At 45.8% G+C, this 21,012-nt stretch overlaps 1 protein-coding gene across 1 annotated transcript in view; it reads right to left on the reverse strand.

Moving 5' to 3' along the window:
- Positions 1-21,012, reverse strand: part of PCCB (propionyl-CoA carboxylase subunit beta) — an 892,977-nt gene that overhangs the window by 539,275 nt on the left and 332,690 nt on the right. Inside the window, exon 5 of the mRNA XM_033959104.1 lies at positions 10,681-10,794. Coding sequence (XP_033814995.1) covers positions 10,681-10,794 — 114 coding nt within the window. The remainder of the gene's footprint in view (positions 1-10,680; positions 10,795-21,012) is intronic.

A 21,012-nucleotide genomic window follows, 5' to 3' on the forward strand; every position in this document is an offset into this window, starting at 1 on the left:
AGCAAAATTTTGTATTTTGCCGTGTATATGCTCCTAATGATAATGATCCGGCATTTTATGCCAAATTAACTCGCTTATTGTTACCTTTTATTCAGGTCTCTTTAATTATTGGGGGAGACTTTAATGCTGTTTATGATTCTAGTTTGAATTGTACAGGGCCAGGGAGTGCTTTGCGTTGGATAGGGGAGAGGGAACTCCAAAAATTTAGTGAAAATCTGGAATTAATAGACCCTTGGAGGGTTCTACATGATTCTGAGAAAGATTATACCCATGTGTCTTGAGCACATGGTTCACAATCTCGTATAGACTATATTTGGTTAACAGAATCGGTGTTTCGGCAGTTGGTGCGGGCGGATATAGGTCCTTATACAATCTCTGATCATGCATGGGTACATGTGAGGTGGCAGGAAGGAAGAGGGTCTCAGGGGATATGGCATTGGGTATTTCCGTTAACATTCAGTGTTCTCCCCAGAATTTTTTTCCAGCCGGATGGCATGAAAAAGTAGGCGGGTGGGGTGGGATGCGGAAATTTGGTGGTTAGAATAGGGACATTAAATCTAGTGGTGTACCTAGTATGACAGCCAGTACTGATCACTTTTTAACAACCCCTTCCTCAATATAAAAAAAGTTATTTTTAGTAATAATCCATGAGTCACACAATAAGGATGCACCTAGGAAAAGGCAGCATCTTAAACACTGCAGTGAGCACTAGAACACCAACAAACACATTGTAAAACATACGAGAAGGGTGGAGGAATAGCGCTATATATAACCAGGATGGAAACAACAGTAAGGGCGGACGGCTTGGAATCACTATGGGTTAAGCTACCAGGAGGAAATGGAGCAGACATAAAATTGGGACTGTACTTTCGCCCGCCAGGACAATCAGAAGCAAATGACCAGGACCTGGAGGCTGAATTGAGGCAGGTATGCAAAAGCGGAAGTGTGGTGGTGATGGGGGATTTCAACTACCCTGGAATAGACTGGAATATTGGACACTCAAACTGCACGAGGGAAACAAAATTCCTGGAGGCTATGAGGGACTGTTTCATGGAACAACTGGTCACGGAACCAACACGAGGAAATGCCACTCTTGACCTAATCCTCAACAGGCTAGGGGGACCCGCAAAGGAGGTGGTAGTACTAGCGCCACTAGGAAACAGCGATCACAACATGATCCAGTGCAAGCTAGCAATAGGAACATCAAAGGTGAAAAGAACCACAACGACAGCACTCAATTTCAGAAAAGGGAATTACGAGGCCATGAGGAAAATGGTGAGAAAGAAACTCAGCAGCAGCTCAGGGAAGATGGAGACCGTAGAAAAAGCCTGGTCCCTACTCAAGAACACGGTGCACAAAGCACAGAACCTGTACGTCCCCAGGTTTAGGAAAGGGTGCAAAAAGAATCAAACAAAAAACCCGGTGTGGATAACAAATGCAGTGAAAAAGGCGATAAGGGATAAGAAAACATCGTTCAGAAAATGGAAAAAGGACCAAACCAAGGACAACCAGAAGGAGCACAAAAGACACTAAAAGGAATGTCACCGAGTGATTAGGAAAGCAAAAAGAGAATATGAAGAGAGACTGGCGGGGGAAACAAGAAACTTCAAACCATTCTTCAAGTACGTGAAGGGGAAGCAACCGGCCAGGGAGGAAGTGGGACCATTGGATGATGGAGACAAGAAGAGAGTGGTAAAGGAGGAAAAAGAGATAGCCGACAGGTTAAACAAGCTCTTCTCGTCAGTCTTCACGAGAGAGGACACATCCAATATTCCAGAACCCGAGAAGATCATAAGTGCGGATCAGGATGAAAAGCTGGTCCACCTAGAGGTAAGCCAAGAGGATGTCCTCCGACAGATAGACAGACTGAAGAGCGACAAATCACCAGGTCCGGACGGCATCCACCCAAGGGTACTAAAAGAACTGAGAAACGAAATAGCGGATACACTTCGCCAAATATGTAACCTATCCTTAAAAACTGGGGAGATCCCGGAGGACTGGAAAATAGCAAATGTCACGCCCATCTTTAAGAAGGGATCAAGGGGTGACCCGGGAAACTACAGGCCGGTGAGCTTGACCTCGGTTCCTGGAAAGATGATGGAAGCACTGGTTAAGGACAGCATCTGCGAACACATAGAAAACAATGGACAGCTGAAGGCGAGCCAACACGGCTTCTGCAAGGGAAGGTCGTGCCTCACGAACTTACTGTACTTCTTTGAGGGAATAAACAGCCAGATGATAAAGGGGAATCCATAGACATCATTTATCTTGACTTCCAAAAAGCCTTTGACAAGGTACCCCAAGAACGGCTGTTTAAGAAGCGTAAGAAGCTGTGGATCAAACACTGGCTGACAGGCAGGAAACAGAGGGTTGGAGTAAAGGGCCATTACTCAGACTGGCAATGGGTCACGAGCGGAGTTCCACAGGTCAGTGCTGGGACCACTCCTGTTCAATATATTTATTAACGACCTGGAGGCGGGAACAAAATGTGAGGTTATTAAATTTGCGGATGACACCAAACTCTGCAGCAAGGTTAGAACCGCGGAAGATTGTGAAGATCTGCAAAGGGACCTAACGAGGCTGGAAGAGTGGGCAAAAAGGTGGCAAATGAGCTTTAACATAGAGAAATGCAAGGTCATGCATGTAGGGAAAAAAGAACCCGATGTTCAGCTACAAAATGGGGGGATCATTGCTAGGGGTAAGAGACCTGGGGGTGTTGGTGGACACAACACTGAAAGCATCAGCACAGTGTGCGACAGCCTCAAAGAAAGCGAACAGAATGTTGGGTATCATTAAAAAGGGTATCACGACCAGGATGAAGGAAGTCATCATACCGCTGTATCGTGCAATGGTGCTCCCACATCTGGAGTACTGTGTCCAGTACTGGTCGCTGTACCTCAAGAAGGACATGGCAGTACTTGAGGGAGTTCAGAGAAGAGCGACTAAACTGATAAAAGGTATGGAAAACTTTTCATATGCTGACAGGTTGGAAATACTGGGGCTATTCTCCCTGGAAAAGCGGAGACTTGGAGGAGACATGATAGAAACCTTCAAAATCCTGAAGGGCATAGAGAAGGTAGACAGGGACAGATTCTTCAGACTGTGGGGAACCACAAGTACAAGGGGGCACTCGGAGAAATTGAAAGGGGACAGGTTTAGAACAAACACTAGGAAGTTCTTTTTTATCCAGAGGGTGATGGACACATGGAACGCGCTTCCGGAGGTTGTGATAGGCCAGAGCACGCTACAGGGGTTCAAGGAAGGTTTAGATAGGTTCCTAAAGGATAAGGGGATTGAGTGGTACAGATAGAAGTAGAGGTAGGTTATAGGAATAGTCAGGAACCACTTCACAGGTCATAGGCCTGATGGGCCACCGCGGGAGCGGACTGCTGGGCGCGATGGACCTCTGGTCTGACCCAGTGGAGGCAACTTCTTATGTTCTTAAGCCAGAACCTGCACAGTCAATTGATCCTGTACAGTCAATGCTAAAAGAAAACCATGTACTTTTCATACACACTTACCCAAAATGGAATAATCACAAACTAAAAATAGAAATATATAGGCAAAAAAACCTGAACTGCCAAGAAACCAGACTCTACATACAATGCAACACCACAGAAACAGTGACACATGTCCCCTAATACTGTGCAAAATATAAAGACAGTAGATGTAAATTTGAAAAAGGTGATACATAATAATCACCACTTTACAAATTAACAGAAAATACCATTTTATTGAACTAATCCATTTTTCAATTAGGTTTCAGAGGCCAAATGTTTCTTCTAAAGAGTACAGTTTATTGCTGTTATGGTATCCTGTCCTGACCTGAGCAAAGGGGTTTAGTCCAGAAAAAACTGCCTTATTTCCATTTCCTATTTATAAACTTTTATCAATACAGTTACAATACTACTTGATTCTAAGTAAAGCAACAAAAAAATTCTTTCTACCTTTTGTCATTTCTGCTTTAATCATCTTCTCTTCGCTCTCTTCTTTCTATTCAGCGTTTGTCCTCTCTTCCTTCCATGCAACATCTGCCCTCTCTCTTTGCCCCTTCCACCCAGCCTTTGCCCTCTCTCTCTCTCTACCCCTTCCATCCACTGTTCACCCTCTCTCTCTTCCATATGGCATCTTCCCTCTTTCTATGTCCCTTCAATAAACTGTATATCCTGTACCCTTTCTCTCCTTTGTACATGATTCATTTCAGCTTCACCCCCTCCCCTGTACTCCGGCATCTCTCTCTTCTCCTTTCCTTCCTTTCTTCCCACTCATCCCCATGATTTGGCATCTCTATCCCCTTCCTTCCCCCCATGTCCTGGCATCTCTCTCCTCTCCTTCTCTTCCATCCTGCCTCCCTCTCCATGGCCTGGTATCTCCTTTCTTTCCCTCCCTTCCATGATCTTGGCATCTCTCTTCCCCCAGGCCTCCTTCCCATCTGCTTTTTTTTCTCTCACCTCATTTCTTGTTCAGTGCCAAACAGACAGATAAAAAGGTGGGAATGGATCTTTCATCTTCAGCTGTCTTCAATTTTTCTGCTTCCTTCTCAAATCTGTTTACCTTTTCTTCTTCCCTTTCCTTCATGTGCAGTACATCTCCCCTCTTCTTATTCCCTCTCTCTCCTCCCTCTGTAAATGCAGACTTTCTCCCTTCCTTCCATGTGCATTTTCCCTCTCCCTGTCCTCCTATCCAAATGCAGAATTTCCCCCTTCTCCCCATTTTTCTCTCTCTTTACCCCACATAGCATCTTCCCCATCTCTCTTCCACCCTCTCTCCAACACCCAATTTTGGGTAGCCAGAAATCAAAGTTGGTGGGCATAAGAACCCTACCCCACAGGCAATCTAGTCTCTTCCTCTCCCACCTGGGTGATCTGGTCTCTCAACTCCTCTGTTGCCACCGTGACCGTGTACCTTTTAGGATTCATATCTTCATTGGCAGCAACCAGCGTGACCAATACAATGTTTCTGACAATCTATGCAGATAGGAAGTTGTGTCTGATGGAAAGCTGTGGGGCTGGTTCGAACAGTATCAGTCATGCTGCTTGCTGCTGGTGAAGATCTGAACTTTTAAAAAAAATATGCAGGAGGGAGAAGTTTTTGGATTTTTTAGCTAGCAGGGCCTGGGGATCCCGTACAGCTAGATCAGAGATTTTGGCTGCTAGGTGGGCCTGGGCCAACCCATGGCTATGCCACTAGGTCTATGTCTTTTCCTGCCCTAAGGGAACTGCTCCCGTTTCCCTGCCCTCCTTTGCTCCCGTCTCTCCCTGACCCTCTTGCTCTTGTTTCTCTTTCTGCCGTCCCTTCCCCAAGCCCTCCCTTCAACAAGCTCCCAATCAGCATGCAGCTGTTCTTTGTCCTTTCCTCATCCCATTGCTATCTCTGCTAGCCAGTATTAATTATAAGCAAAGCTGCGCAGGATTGCAGCTCTCTGCCTGCCAGCTGTTTCCTCTGGCCGGTCCTGTTTCCTCTGCTGTGGCCGCTTTCTCTGTCCTCTCCCATGGCTGCTTTCTATGTCCCCCACCTCCTCTGCTGCACAGAACCACAACTGCTTGCTCCAGGCTGACCCTGTCTCTTATTAAAACCCCCCCTCCAAATCACAATAGTAAACTAAAGTTTCAAGGCACATAGACAGAGGCCCATTTACAGGCGCGTACAGTGTCATGCAAGGCTCCGCGAGACGCTTTATAGGCTTGTGCCCTCCTTTCTCGGACTCGCACGAGGTCAACGGCAAAGTTGGGACTTGACAATAAAAGATTCGCCGGGGAGCCCCAAACACAGAGACGCGAATGAGATGCAAGCCGTGGCGAGAGACAGCTATCAGGCACAGCCCCCGCCGCTTCAGCCTCTCAGAAACCCAATCCGCTTCCCTCTCCTCCACTCTGCTTTGGCTTTGAGGTCACCCACACCCACCGCAGCAAAGGAAGTTGTGGCAGTGGGGTAGCTAGCTCCATTCCAGTTGGAGGCAACTTGTTACTTCCGGCGGGGGGGAGGAGGGGAACCACAGGGGAGCGCTAATGCCGGGGGGGGAGCCTGGGCCCGTGTTGCCTGGGCCCGCGATGTTGGGGGGGGGCTCATCACCGTTGCCTCATCTGTTTGCCCTCCTTCAACGGGCCCCCCTGACAGTTTTGGGCCGTGGGCCTATTCGTTAATCTGGCCCTGAACGGTACCGCTGTCTGTGCCGGCTTCCCTTCTCTTCCCTACCTCCCCCCCCCTCCCCACCCGGGACGTAACTTCCGGTTTTGGAGGGAAGAGAAGAGAAGCCGGCATAGACGGTGGTACTGTTAGAGCCCCAGAGCACGGGTTCAAGTTGCTTGCTGCCGTTTTTTTTTTTTTAAAGTCAGGCGGAAACTTTTGGTGGCCGGGCGCTCACTTAAATTAGCTGGGCGGAGCGCCCGGCTAAAAGGCGCTAGGGAGAACACTGGCATTGTATAGGGACCAAAATTATAGGGAACGGCTATTGATCACTTGGAAAGATTACAAAAGGTATAATGCTCATGCAGAAGGAGATCCTATTTTATTTTGGGAAGCGGCAAAAGCAGTATTGAGGGGGGACATTATAAGTTATTGTAGTCATGTTAAAAAAGCTCGAGAAAGGGAAATTTTGCGTTTGGAGAGGGATATTGTAAAGGCTAGGAGGAAATTTGGACAATCTGGTGACTCAGTACATAGACAGGAGTTGATGGAATATCAAGTAACTCTCAATTCTCTTCTACATCAGCGGGCACACAGATCCCTTATTTATTATAAGTACTAACTTTATAAACATGGGAATAAGGGGGGAAATCTTTTGGCCCGGTTAGTTTCATCTAGAATGGGTCCCAATATGGTTCGGGCCTTGATAAATGAACAAGGGAAGCGGGTTATAACGGATCAAGAAATTATAGATATTTTTTTTTCGCTATTTTAAGACTCTTTATGATACCCCGTTAAACAGGGGAATATTGGCAGGTCCCTATTTGGATGAGATAAAATTGCCCGGTATCTCTGAGAGTGATAGGGAGCGTTTGAATGCGCCAATTACTCCGGAAGAAGTGTATTGGGCAATTAGGAATAGTCCATTGCTGAAGGCGCCAGGTGAGGATGGTATGCATATTGAATTGTATAAACTATTAAGTGAAGAGATTATCCAACCACTTGCTAGGATGTTTAATATTATGGTTGGTGCTGAAGCTTTGTCGGAAGGTATGAATACAGCTCGAATTCTGGTGTTGCCTAAACCGAATAAAGACCCCGAAAAAGCGGCATCATATCATCCTATTTCTTTATTGAATACGGAGGTTAAATTGTTAGCGAAAATTATGGCTAATAGGTTAGCTGCTGTACTGCCCTCCATTATTCATGAGGCTCAGGTGGGACTTGTGAAGGGAAGGAAAATAGCTAAAAATGTAAGAAAATTGTTACTGTCTTTAGAACAGTGGGCGAGATATAATTTACCTTCTGTGCTGATCAGCTTTGATGCTGAAAAGGCGTTTGACAAAGTCAGGTGGGATTTTCTTTATGAAACATTAACAGCATATGGTTTTGATGGGTTTTTTTGTATTGGCAATACATGCATTGTATGCTCTTCCACAGGCTAAATTGGTGTTAAAGGATTTTGAAACTGATAAGTTTCCTATTTGTAGGGGGATGAGACAGGGTTGTCCTTTATCTCCGTTATTATTCATACTTACTCTGGACCCCCTTATTCGAGAGATATATGAATTGTCATCTATACGAGGGATTGATATTGGAAATACTACTTTTAAATTGTCGGCTTTTGCTGATGATATTTTAGTACATCTTACAGATCCTTTGTCTTCTTTAACAGCATTATTGGAATTAATTAAAGAATATGGTCACTATGCAGGTTTTCGATTAAATTTAGATAAATCAGAGGCGTTAGCGTCCTCTGAGGCGGTAAAAGCCTTATGGGGATCTGAGTTTCCTTTGATTTGGGCGCAAGGGCAGTTTATGTACTTAGGGATAGTCATGACTATTTTGACTTCCCAATTATATCGCCTTAATGTGGACAAACTACAACAAAAAATGGAACTCTTACTAGATACATGGCAGATGTTGCCTCTTTCTTTGATGGGTCATATTAGCTTGGTTAAGCTGTTTATATTTCCTAAATGGATGTATATGTTACAGACTTTGCCGTTGTGCTTATTGAAGAAGGATTTACGTATCTTTTATAAAAAAAAGTTACTCGTTTTTGTTGGGGGGCCAAAAAACCTAAATTAAAGTTGATACATTTGCTGGGGAATTGGATTAAAGGGGGGTTAGGTTTACCGGATATGCGGATTTATAATTATGCATGTCTGCTTCGTCATTTGGGAGATAGGATTAATGAGACAAGTATTTACACTCCTCTTCGGATGGAACGAGAGTTTTATGATCCTTGTGATGTGTTTGCATTATTACATAGTGCACGGAAGGTTTGGGGAGGGAAGGTAGAGGTTATTAAATAGATTCAAACATGTAGTCCTATTGAGGTTTGATGGGGGATGAAGGAGAGTACCTTTGAATGGGGAAGGGAAGGGAGGGTTTGGGGAGGGAAGATATTAAATGATTTAAAACATGTAGTCATACATAGATTGAGTGGGGTTTGATGGGGGATGAAGGTATTTTCTAGGTTTATATGGGATGTATTTTACTCGATGCCTCATTATTATACTAATATAAACAAGGGGTAATACTTGAAACAATTTCCAAGAATGAGTGATAAAGAGACGTATGTTGAAATGGAGAAATCACTCAATGATAAATTTTTAAATGAGCTGTGCTGATGATATAGATGAGTCTACAAATTTTTTATGCTCAGAATCATGGAGGGGGTGCTGGGGATAAACCCCGGGACCAACCACCTCACTGCCCAATCATCGCATGTAAAGTATAGACAAATATTATATCATATAAAAATATTTTTAATTGTAAACGTCTACTAAATTGTTAAGAGACTCAGCAAACTTATCTGTTAGCTTGCAGGTCCCGACGCACGTTTCACCCCTGCCTCAGGGGACCAACGATAGTGTATGAAAACAATCATGCGGTGGGCTCAAAGATTCAAAAAACAGCACTTGCCTCGCGCAATAAAGCAATAGACAAGTGTCACAGCTTATGACTCCAATATGTTGGAGTCATATTGGAGTCATAAGCTGTGACACTTGTCTATCGCTTTATTGCGCGAGGCAAGTGCTGTTTTTTGAACCTTTGAGCCCACTGCATGATTGTTTTCATACACTATCGTTGGTCCCCTGAGGCAGGGGCGAAACGCGCGTCGGGACCTGCAAGCTAACAGATAAGTTTGCTGAGTCTCTTAACAATTTAGTAGACGTTTACAACTAAAAATATTTTTATATGATATAATATTTGTCTACACTTTACATGCGATGATTGGGCAGTGAGGTGGTTGGTCCCGGGGTTTATCCCCAGCACCCCCCTCCATGATTCTGAGCATAAAAAATTTGTAGACTCATCTATATCATCAGCACAGCTCATTTAAAAATTCATCATTGAGTGATTTCTCCATTTCATCATTATTATACTAAGCACCTTGCTGTTGTATGTAATATTGACCACATCAATATGTTCATCATATTATTATATTTGATGCATTATCATTGTTATACAAGTTTTAATGTTGTATTTGTTGTTGTTTACATCAATAAAAATTGTTTGAACTTAAGACTGCACATTTTCTCTCTTTGGCCCTCAGAAGCAATTCTTTTTTGTGTGTTTATTCTTTCTATTACCCATAGGAGGGGCCTTAAACAACCTGGGTCAATCAGAGCCTTAGGCCCCTCCCCAGCGCATCCCAGGATGCACCAGGGAGGGGAAGGCAGCCATTTTGAAGAGGTGGGCCTGCTGGCCGGAGGAAGTAAGCAAGGGAGGGGGTCGGAGGTCAGTTACAGAGGGGTTTCAGGGTGCTGTGTGGCAGCAGGAGGGAGTGGGCTTCTCTCCCACTGTCAGTGGGTGTTGGGGGGGTATTGCTTGGCAGCAGAAGGGAGTGGGAATCTCTCACATTGGGGGGGACATTGCTTGGTGGTAGAAGTGGGCATCTCTCCTGCTGCTGGGGGGGAGGGGGGTTGCTTGACTTTGCGGTGGGAAGGAGTGGGCATACTTCCTGCCGATCTTCTATTTTTTTTGTGAGTTTATTCTGCGCATGTGCTTATCGCTATCACCAGCGATGGGCACATGCAAACTTAGTGAACATTCGCTACTTTCTACCAACCTCATTTGCATGCACATTTTTTTTGGAGAATTATTCGCTTTTTTGAAATTGCTACAATAATGGCTGTGACAGCGGCCCATCGTTTTTTAATGCAAAGTTTTGAGAATCTAGCCCTGAGTTTCTAAATTCTTGAGGGGCAAATGTACTTTTATGACCATTTTCAGCAATCAGCTTTATACCTTTCAATATTTAAACTCTATCCTATTTCTCTGTCTCATCTTAGATGGCTTTTGATGCAGACCTCACAACATTTAGAAATACCACATATTTCTTAATATATGCTATACAGTTATAACTGGGTTCATAACTGGAAAAAAAAGACTCCTTGTAACACAAAACATATACAATAAATCCAGGCAGGAAAATACTGAAGAGATGTACAGCTAAGACACGAATAACAGCATGCTATGATACAAATGGGCTTGACGACTATTTGAAGGCAGTTCATGGGGGGGAAAAAAAAAGCTCCTTACCAGGAAAATATCTGCATAACCAGCCAAAGATTCTACACCTTCCTGGATCCGTGCTCCTCCAGAGTCATTAAGCCCAATGATGGGAGCTCCTACCATCACAGCTTGGTTCATGATCTAGAAGGAACAAAAAAGGACAGACACTACATAGTTTAATTTATTTCAACAGTTTTATTGAAGCTCTATAAACAGAAAAGGTGCATTACAATACACAATAGAACATGGAACATTCAGGAGAATTTTATAAACCATATCTCCTCCCACTTGACCATCCAACTCTCCCTCCCCTTTCCCCACCAAAGTAGTACAAACAAATGGAATATTAAGCATATAGCAGAGCAATTACATACAAGCCAAAAACACTGAGATCGCAAGAAGCACAACAACAAAAGCATGGAAAGTAAAAAGCATAGTCATGTGCAGTCACAGGATGTATTAAAGAATATGTGCTAACGAGCACTAAATAGAACTGAACTATGTGAAATGTTACCACGCATCTAAACTACAGAAAAACTGAGGGTCCACCATGAATTGTGGACCACCTATCTCACATGGTATTTGAAAAGAGATAAAATAAAGGTATCCCCTAGACTTAAACCACAAACCTCTTGAGGGGCCTGGGCTCTAATAGCCACCTCAGAGGTGTAAGGAACATGTCATGTAATGTCTACTTTAAAAGAAAAAAAAAAATCCTGCATGCCCACCACCACCCAAGAAAACTCCCCATTGGCTACCTCATAATGAATTCAAGAGACCACTATGAGCTCTAGGGGATAAGAACTGAATATATGGGTCCCATGTCTGGAGAAAACAGCGTTTACATTTAGGGGTAAGTTTAGTTGCTCTATGTTCTAATAATAACGAAGTATGAAGATGAGTTTCCCAAACCCAGTAAGAAGGAACTTCTGCACTCGTCCAAGTAGACAACATTCTCACTTTCCTCAAGAAGAGTCAATATCTCTGAGAAGGGAGGCAAAAACCCTCATATTTATCAAGCAAAAGTCCTGCCATAGATAAGGGGACCAGACAAAGCAAAATCCCTTTCACATAAGCCACAAGGGTTCTCCAGAAGTGTCTGACTCACAGAACCAAAATGAATAAAGAAATATGTTCGTTTGTTGGGAACATTTTGGACAAATAGGGGAGTCATGTATCCAGATTTATGAAGCTGGTTCTGTGTAAAATACACTCAATGCAACACCTTAAATTGGCATTCCTGGAGATCTGCATTTACTGAAATCTCTGGAATTCGTTTAATCAAAACGAGGCAATCCAAGGAATCATCGGGCACACCCAAATCACATCAGAGAGAGCACAATCCTTCCCTATTCACTGGCAAAACCAGGCTCTGGAGATCCTTATGTAACCCTGATATTTGAAAACCATCTTCCAAAAAAGGCTCCAGGAACTGCTGAAATTTGAGATCAACAGGAAACAATAGCCCAGTGACATCCAAGGAATGGACATAATGTTGGAGTTGTTTATAAGCCAAAAAGTCATTCAAGTCTAGCCAGCATTGCTGCCAAAGAGCTGCTCATGATTTCAGAGCACCATTACCCTGCAGAATGTGATCCCATGAGAGGCCATTCGCATAAAACTAGCATTCTCCATACCGGGACTAAATTGGATGTTACCAACAATGGGCAAAAATTTAGTAATTCGAGGATTACCCTGCCAAAACCTTTATAGTTCCAACCAAGTAACTTGCAAGGAACGTAAAAGTAGGCTACTCTTAATCGAATGCTGCAGCAACGCCAGAGGAACCTGCAACAAGGAAAGGATGTTCCATGGTGCAAACAGCACTGTGTCAATTTCTTTCGGGGTAAAGTCTTGATGATCAGAGAACCATTCTCCTAAAAATCGCAATAAACAAGCCAAATTATAGAAGCAACTATTGTAAGTTAAAGACTTTGCCAACTCCAGGACTCCAGCAAAAATTTAAATACCATCTTCGGTTTCTTACCCTTCAACAAAATCAAGATATCAGTGAATAAAGTTTAGCAATATCTCTTTTCAGCAAGCAAATAGGCAAAAGTTGTAAAAAAATAGAGCCACCTAGGACATAACACCATACCCAGTAAAAAATATGGTCTCAATTAGTCAAACACTTGTGTAAATTTTTGAGAGGAAAAAGGGTCTCTGTAACCCCGCAAACAATCCACAAGGGATAAATTTCGTTTGCATGTATATGGGGTTCCGGTATCTTTCATTGACCCAAAAAACCTCTCATCTGTATCACTTATTAAAGAATATATATTATTTATGAATTATTCAAAACCTTTTTCAGATTTGTTAATTGCAAAACACAGAGTGGGACATATCTTAATCTGCGCCTCCCGTCATCCAAATCTCACAGGACAAAATGACTGTTCAATAAATCCACGTTCCCGACGGGACCCGTTTTCACCTATTATTAAAGCTTTATCAAGGGTCTGGAGTGAATAAAGGGGATATCTGGAAAAAAAGAAAGAAAAACAGTCATCATAACTAAAATATTACCCACACAGCTGATATAGTCATTAAACATTAATCAGCGACTTACTGTCTGTGAACGATCTCTACTCAATGCCAGCGTATACTTTTCTCAATAGAGATCAGGTGAGAAAAAGATGCCAGTGCATGCTCTATTTAACTAGCAACGCTGGCGTGGGAAAATTAAACCTCTTGTTCATAGCAACCACACATGCGTACAAAGGATGAAAAGCTCTGCCTGATACTATGCTTAGGTTCCATCTACTGAAGTCTCCATCAAAGCTCACTCCAGCCCATCCAAACCATCCCAGCCATCGAAGCCCTCCCCAGCCCATCCTCAAGCAAATGCCTGTATACGGATATAGACCGTGCAAGCCTGCACAGTACTGGCCTTAATTTTTTCTGATTTGAGATCCTCTGTGTTCATCCCATGCTTTTTTGAACTCTGTCACCGTTTTCCTCTCTACCACCTCCCTCGGAAGCACATTCCAGGCATCCACCACCCTCTCCATAAAGAAGAATTTCCTTACATTGCTCTTGAGTCTACCACCCCTGAACCACAATTTATGTCCTCTGGTTTTACCATTCTCATTTCTCTGGAACAGATTTTGTTCTATGTTAAGAACATAAGCAGTGCCTCCGCCGGGTCAGACCATAGGTCCATCCTGCCCAGCAGTCCGCTCCCGCGGCGGCCCAAACAGGTCACGGCCCGTCTGAATCACCAGAAGGGGCTCCCTTGCCACCTTGGTTCCTCATTGAAGTCATGTCTTCCTATCGAAGTCCTAACCCTCCGGTCTTGCACATGCACGACCTGGTTGGGTTTCTATACTTATTACCTGGTTAGCTTTCTATACTTGTGTTACATCCCAGCTCCTCCCTCAGTATCCCACGATCCCTTTATCCATCAGGAATCCGTCCAATCCCTGTTTGAATCCCTGTACCATACTCTGCCTGATCACTTCTTCCGGTAGCGCATTCCAAGTGTCCACGACCCTTTGGGTGAAAAAAAACTTCCTTGCATTTGTTTTGAACCTATCTCCCTTCAGTTTCTCCGAATGCCCCCTCGTACTTGTTGTCCCCTTCAGTCTGAAGAATCTGTCCCTATCCACCCTCTCTATGCCCCTCATGATCTTGAAGGTCTCTATCATATCTCCCCTGAGCCTCCTCTTCTCCAGAGAGAAGAGTCCCAGCCTATCCAACCTCTCGGCGTATGGGCAGTGTTCCAGCCCTCTTACCATTTTCGTTGCTCTCCTTTGGACTCTCTCAAGTACCGCCATGTCCTTCTTGAGGTGCGGCGACCAATACTGAACGCAGTATTCCAGATGTGGACGCACCATCGCTCGATACAATGGCATGATGACTTCCCGCGTTCTGGTTGTTATGCCCCTCTTTATGATGCCCAGCATCCTGTTGGCTTTTTTCGAGGCTGCTGTGCACTGTGCAGGTGGCTTCAGTGATGCATCCACCAGCACACCCAAGTCTCTCTCAAGTCTGCTGTCTCCCAACAATACCCCCCCCCCCCCCAATTTGTAGTTGAACAACGGGTTCTTTTTCCCTATATGCATGACCTTGCATTTTTCCACGTTAAAGCGCATTTGCCATTTGTTTGCCCAGTCTTCCAGCTTGTCCAGGTCCCTTTGTAGGTCCTCACACTCCTCCCTGGTCCTAACTCTGCCGCACAGTTTGGTATCGTCTGCAAATTTTATAACCTCGCACTTTGCCTCCTTTTCCAGGTCATTGATAAATATGTTAAAGAGTAACGGCCCCAGCACCGATCCCTGTGGCACACCACTTGTGACTCCCCGCCAGTCAGAATATTGACCCTTTACTCCGACCCTCTGCAGTCTACCCGACAACCAGTGCTTGATCCATCTGTGCACATCCCCTCCCACCCCGTGATTCCACAGCTTCCTAAGCAGCCTTTCATGTGGCACATTATCGAAAGCCTTTTGAAAATCGAGGTAAATGATGTCTATGGGTTCCCCACTGTCCACCCGACTGCTTATTCCCTCAAAGAAGTACAGAAGGTTCGTTAGGCATGACCTTCCCTTACAGAATCCGTGCTGGCTTGTTCTCAGTAGGCCATTCCTCTCGATGTGCTCGCAAATGCCTTGATCATAGCTTCCACCATCTTCCCTATAATTGAAGTCAGGCTCACCGGCCTGTAGTTCCCGGGATCACCCCTCGATCCCTTCTTGAAGATAGGTGTGACATTTGCCAATTTCCAGTCCTCTGGTACCTCACCAGTTTTCAAGGATAGATTGCAAACATGCTGGATTGTGCCCGCTATTTCCTGTCTTAGTTCCTTCAGAACCCTTGGGTGGATCCCGTCCAGGCCCGGTGATTTGCCGCATTTTAACCTATCTGTTTGAGGACATCCTCCTTACTTACCTCTATGTGCTCCAATTTTTCAGCCTGTTCCCCACTCATGAGATCCTCTGAGTCCGGTATATTAGATGTGTCTTCGCTCGTGAAAACCAACGAGAAGAACATGTTCAACCTCTCAGCTACCTCTTTATCCTCCTTGATCACTCCCTTCCTATCCCCATCGTCCAACGGCCCCACCTCCTCTCTCACTGGTCGCTTCCCCTTTACGTAACTGAAGAATGCCTTGAAGTTTTTCGCCTCCCTGGCCAGCCCCTCTTCGTATTCCCCCTTTGCTTTTCTAACCTCCCGGTGGCATTCCTTTTGGCATTTCCTGTGCGCCTGGTGATTTTCCTCCGTTGGGTCCTTTTTCCATCTCCGGAAGGATACTTTTTTGTCATTTATTTCCCTCTTTACTTCTGTTGACATCCAAACCTGGTCCTTTGATCGCTTGTTCTTGCAGCCTTTCCTGAAACTGGGGACGTACATTCTCTGTGCTTCCTGCAGGGTGTCCCTGAATAGGGTCCAGGCGCTTCCCACAGTCTCCATCCTAAAGATGTTTCTGAGCTTCCTCCCCACCATTTCCCTCATAGCAACATAGTTCCCTTTCTTGAAGTTGAGCGCAGTTGTTGCGGTCCTCCTTACTATGGGTGTCCCCTTTCTAATGTGAATCTGATCGCATTGTGATCACTGTTGCCTAGTGGTCCTCCCACTTCTACCCCTCTTGCAGGCCCCCCTAATCCGTTTAGGATGAGGTCAAGAGTAGCACCCCCTCGCGTCGGTTCTTTGACTAGTTGCTCCATGAAGCAGTCCTTCACAGCTTCTACAAATCCTGTTTCCCTAGTGCAGGTGGAGTGACCCGTATTCCAGTCTATTCCTGGGTAGTTGAAGTCCCCCATCACTGTTACACTTCCAGTCCTGCATTCCTGTCTCAGTTCCGCTTCCAAGTCGTGTCCGACTCCTTCTGGCGTACCAGGTGGTCGATAGTACAGCCCCAGTTTTATGCCCGCACCCTTGTTTCCCGGTAGTTTGACCCATAGCGATTCCAGCCCCTCTGCCTTCGTTGCCATATCCATCCCGACCGAGTGGATAGAGTCTTTTATATATAGTGCTATGCCTCCCCCCTTCTTGTGGGTCCTGTCCCTCATGTAGAGCTTGTACCCCGGCAGCGCCACATCCCATTGATTTTCCTCTGTCCACCAGGTTTCTGCAATTCCAATTATACCCAGGTCCTCCCCCCTGGCCACGACTTCTAGTTCACCCATCTTGGCCATGAGGCTTCTTGCATTTGCGTATAAACACCGCAGGTCCCGTAGGTCCCGTCGTTTTTCTTCCACCTCTGCATTTACCTGGGCCACCTGCCCTTGGATTTCGGGCAGTTTTCCCGTTCCCTGTGCTTCTGCTTTGCCCTCAGCCTTTACCCTCTTAGCTTTCAGCTTCCCCACATACCCGCCACCCCACTTCCCCGCTTTTCCTCTGGGTTTTCTAGCCCTACCGGCCCCCTCCTGGGCTATCATCCCTTGAGCCTCTGTTTGATCCCCCTCGCCTTGTGGTACCTCTATATTGCCCTCAGCTTTCGCCCTCGTGCCACCCAGTCCCCCTGTGTCTCCATGCCCCTTAGTCTTCTCCCAGCAAGCTCCCTTTACCTGATGTTTCCCTCGCTGTCTGATTATATTTATTTATTTATTTATTTAGATTTTTATCCCGTCCTCCCAATAGCTCAGAACGGTTTACAATTGAACATACACAGTGGGGAGTAACTAGACATATAAGTAGTACAACAGGATTAGTGATTGGATTTATAGTTTTTGGAGAGAATTAAATACAGGGAGAGTAAGCAGAAAGAGAGAAGGGGGAAATACAGTAGTTTAGTTTAAGGAAAGTTATAAGCGTTTAGGTACAATTTGTTAGTGGATAGAGTAAGAGAGGGTCATACTGGAATTTCGGGAAGGTGATAGGAGAGTGGGGGGTGGGGCCTAAGGGGGGGAGAAGACAGAGGAGATCTTTAGTTGAAGAGGAGGGTCTTTACCGATTTACGGAATGTTAATAATGAGTTCTGTTGTCTAAGTTGGGGGGGGAGTTGGTTCCAGAGGTGCGGAATGAAGTGGCTGTAGGATCGTTTGTGGGCAGTTTCTGTGAGCAGGGATCTTCCGGGGGGGGGGGGTGCATAGGCGTATCTCTGACTTTGAGCGGAGGGTGCGAGTGGGGTTGTAGATGGGAAGCTTGATTTTATGTAGGAGGGGGTGGTGGAGTAGATTCTCTTGTGAGCAATTGCCAGGGCTTTGAAAGTACAGCGTTGGCTAATTGGGAGCCAATGTTCAGCATGGAGTGCCGGGGAGATGGAATCGTGGTAGTTGAGGTTGTGTAGGAGGCGGATGGCTGCATTTTGGACCCGTTGGAGGCGTTTGATATTATTTTTGGTTAGTCCAGTAAATAGGGAGTTACAATAATCCATTCTGGAGAGGACATATGCGTATAGGAGTTGGGCGAGGTCTGGTGTGGAGATGTAGGGTTTGATCCTTTTCAGTTGGCGAAGGTAGTAGAAGGAGGTGGAGACTACTTGGGATATGTGGTTAGATAGGGATAGGTGTCCGTCTAGGGTTACTCCCAGGCTGCGAACTTGATCTGCTGCCGTTAGTAGAGTGGAATCCCATGTTAGTGTAGGTCGTGGGTATTTGGTGTTTTTGTTTCTGATCCATAGGAGTTCGGTTTTGGAGGCGTTAAGTTGAAGCTTGTTGTTTGACATCCAAGTTTTCATGTCAGTGAGGCAGAGTTCGAGGTTAGCAATTTGGGATGGCCGGTTTTCGCCTAAGGGGAGGAGTAGCTGGATGTCATCTGCATAAGAGTGGATTTTGATTTTATATTTTTGCGCTATATCGATGACGGGTTTGATGTAGAGGTTGAATAGGAGGGGGGATAGAAGGGCGCCTTGAGGAACGCCATATTTGATAGGCTTAGGGTTAGATTTATGTGTCCCTAGTAGGACAGTTTGGGTCCTTTGGTGAAGGAAGGAGGTGATCCATTGGAGGGCTGTGTCTTTGATTCCGAGGTCGTGGAGCCTAGATGTGAGTAGGTGGTGGTCAACTGTGTCGAAGGCAGCACTAAGGTCAAGTAGGACTAGTAGGGCGTCATTGCCTTTGTCGAGTATTGACCAGCTGTCGTCGATGATATCAAGGAGTACTGATTCTGTGCTGTGGCCCTTACGGAAGCCGGATTGGGCTGGGGATAGGGCAGCTTGTTCTTCAATGAAAGGGTGTAGGCGGTGGAGCACAATTCGTTCAAGGAGTTTGGAGACAATTGGGAGGTTGGAGACTGGGCGATAGTTGCCAGGTTCATTAGGATCAAGGGAGGGTTTTTTGAGAGTGGGCTTGATAATAGCTGATTTCCAGCTGAGGGGGACAGTTCCAGTAGTTAGAGAGGTGTTAATGATGGGGAGGATGGATTCTGCCATGGCGTCTCCGGCAGACAGCAGGAGGCTGGACGGGCAGGGGTCGAGGATGGTGTTGGAGGGTTTGAGTTCTCTCAGGGTTTCGAGGACCTCCGCATGAGTAGCTAAATGAAATTGGGAGAGAGTGGCGGAAGGGGGGATATATGGAATTGGTTGGAGCTGAGTAGGAGTGGGTTTGGTGTTGAGGTCGAGGTTAGCTCGGATGTTTTGTACTTTGGACTGGAAGAAGTCCGAGAGAGTTTCGCTATCGAGTTCTGTTTGGTTGATTTGATTATTCCTTTGGGCGTTGGTGAAGAGATGGTTGGTGAGGGTGAACAGTTGTTTTGATCTAGAAGGGGCTTGTTGTAGGAGACGTGAGTAATAGGTCTTTTTTGCTTCTAGAATGGCAGCTTTGTATGTGGTGGATATGTTTTTCCAGTGGGTTTTGGTTTCATTGTCCGGATGTTTGGCCCAGATCCTTTCTGCTTTCCTCAGGGATCGTTTTATGGATCGGAGGTCATTAGTGTACCAGGGAGCAGGTGCTTTGTTGGTGATTATTTGGGTTGTTTTTGTCTGGACCAGGTTATTATAGAGGGATTGGATGTTAGAGTGCCATGTGGCGGCTGCCAGGTCAATTGATAGGGGATGTTGGGTACAAGATTCGTTTAGGGTGCGAATACCTGCGGCCATATCTTGAGGGTTGACCGAATTAGGGAGTTGACGTAGGGTGGGGGGGGTGGGATCTTTACGTGGGGTTAGGGCAGTATCGAGTGGGAGTTCGAATTCAATGAGGTGGTGGTCTGACCATGGGACAGGTGTGGAGGTGTAAGTTTGCTGGGGCTCTGTCGTTGGGTCTCTGAGGGTGAAAAGCAAGTCTAAGATGTTGCCTGCTGAGTGCGTGGGGGTGGTTATAGTTTGGTGGAATCCTAGGTCAGAGAGGGAGGAGAGGAAGTTGTCAATTTGTCCTGAGGTGTTGGGGTAGTCTGGGAAATTGAAATCTCCTAGGATTGTCATGTGTTTGTGTGAGATGGTTAGTTCAGTGATGAATTCGAGGAGGGTTTCTAGGGTATCTGCTGGGGAGTTGGGGGTTCTGTAGAGGAGTATGAGGGCGGTTTTTTGTTTGTGGCCTAAGGTGAACGCAATAGCTTCTAGGGAGGGAATATTGATGGAGTTTATTGGTTTTGGTGTGGCGGAGGTTTTGATAATGGAAGTCACTCCACCTCCTTTTCCAGAGGTACGCGAGCAGGCTAGAGCCTGGTAGCCTGGAGGACATAGTTCGCCTAGCGTTATCCCCTCGTTGTCTTGGAGCCAGGTTTCGGTGATCATGAGGGCGTCCCAAGTCTTGTCGCAGATGAGGTCATGTAGGAGGAAGGATTTGTTGTTGACTGATCTTGCATTGATGAGTGCCAATTTGAGTGTGTTGTGAGAGGGGGTTTGCGGAGAGGGAAGAATGGGGATGAGGTTGGCAGGGTTTCTGGAACGGCTTTTTTTAGGTTGGGGGGAGATATCACCGTATCTGCCTTGGCCTGTAATAATGGGGATGGTGAAGTATAGTGTTGTAAGGAGTGTAGTGGGAGTGGTGGGAGTGGTAATGGGCGGGAGGGTGGTTTGTAAAGTGGTGGGAGGAGGGGCGGGGAGGGTGGTGGCCTGGATAGTTGGAGGCATGGCAAGAAGGGGGTTTGGGGCCCTCTGCTTCCTCCCTGCAGTCAGCCCGTTCAGCATCTGTTCTGGATACTGTTGTCCGAAGCGTCAACATCAGATCAGCTGTCGGCTTTCCCCCTCTCTTCAGTTTAAAGCCCTCTCGATCTCCTTCCTCACATTGGCTGCCAATAGTCTAGTTCCCGCTGTGCTCAGGTGCAGGCCGTCCCGCCGGTAGAGCTTGCTCTTTCCCCAAAAGGACGTCCAGTTCCTCACAAAGTGGAAGCCCTCCTCCTGGCACCATCTCCTCAACCATGCATTCACAGCCTGGAGGTCTGCTTGCCTCTTTGCATCTGCTCTCGGTACAGGCAGGATCTCCGAGAATGCTATCCTCCGTGTGCTCCGCTTCAGCTTTCGTCCCAGGACCTTGAACT

The sequence above is a fragment of the Geotrypetes seraphini genome, chromosome 9 (assembly GCF_902459505.1).
Source record: "Geotrypetes seraphini chromosome 9, aGeoSer1.1, whole genome shotgun sequence".
Classification (NCBI taxonomy): Eukaryota; Metazoa; Chordata; class Amphibia; order Gymnophiona; family Dermophiidae; genus Geotrypetes; species Geotrypetes seraphini.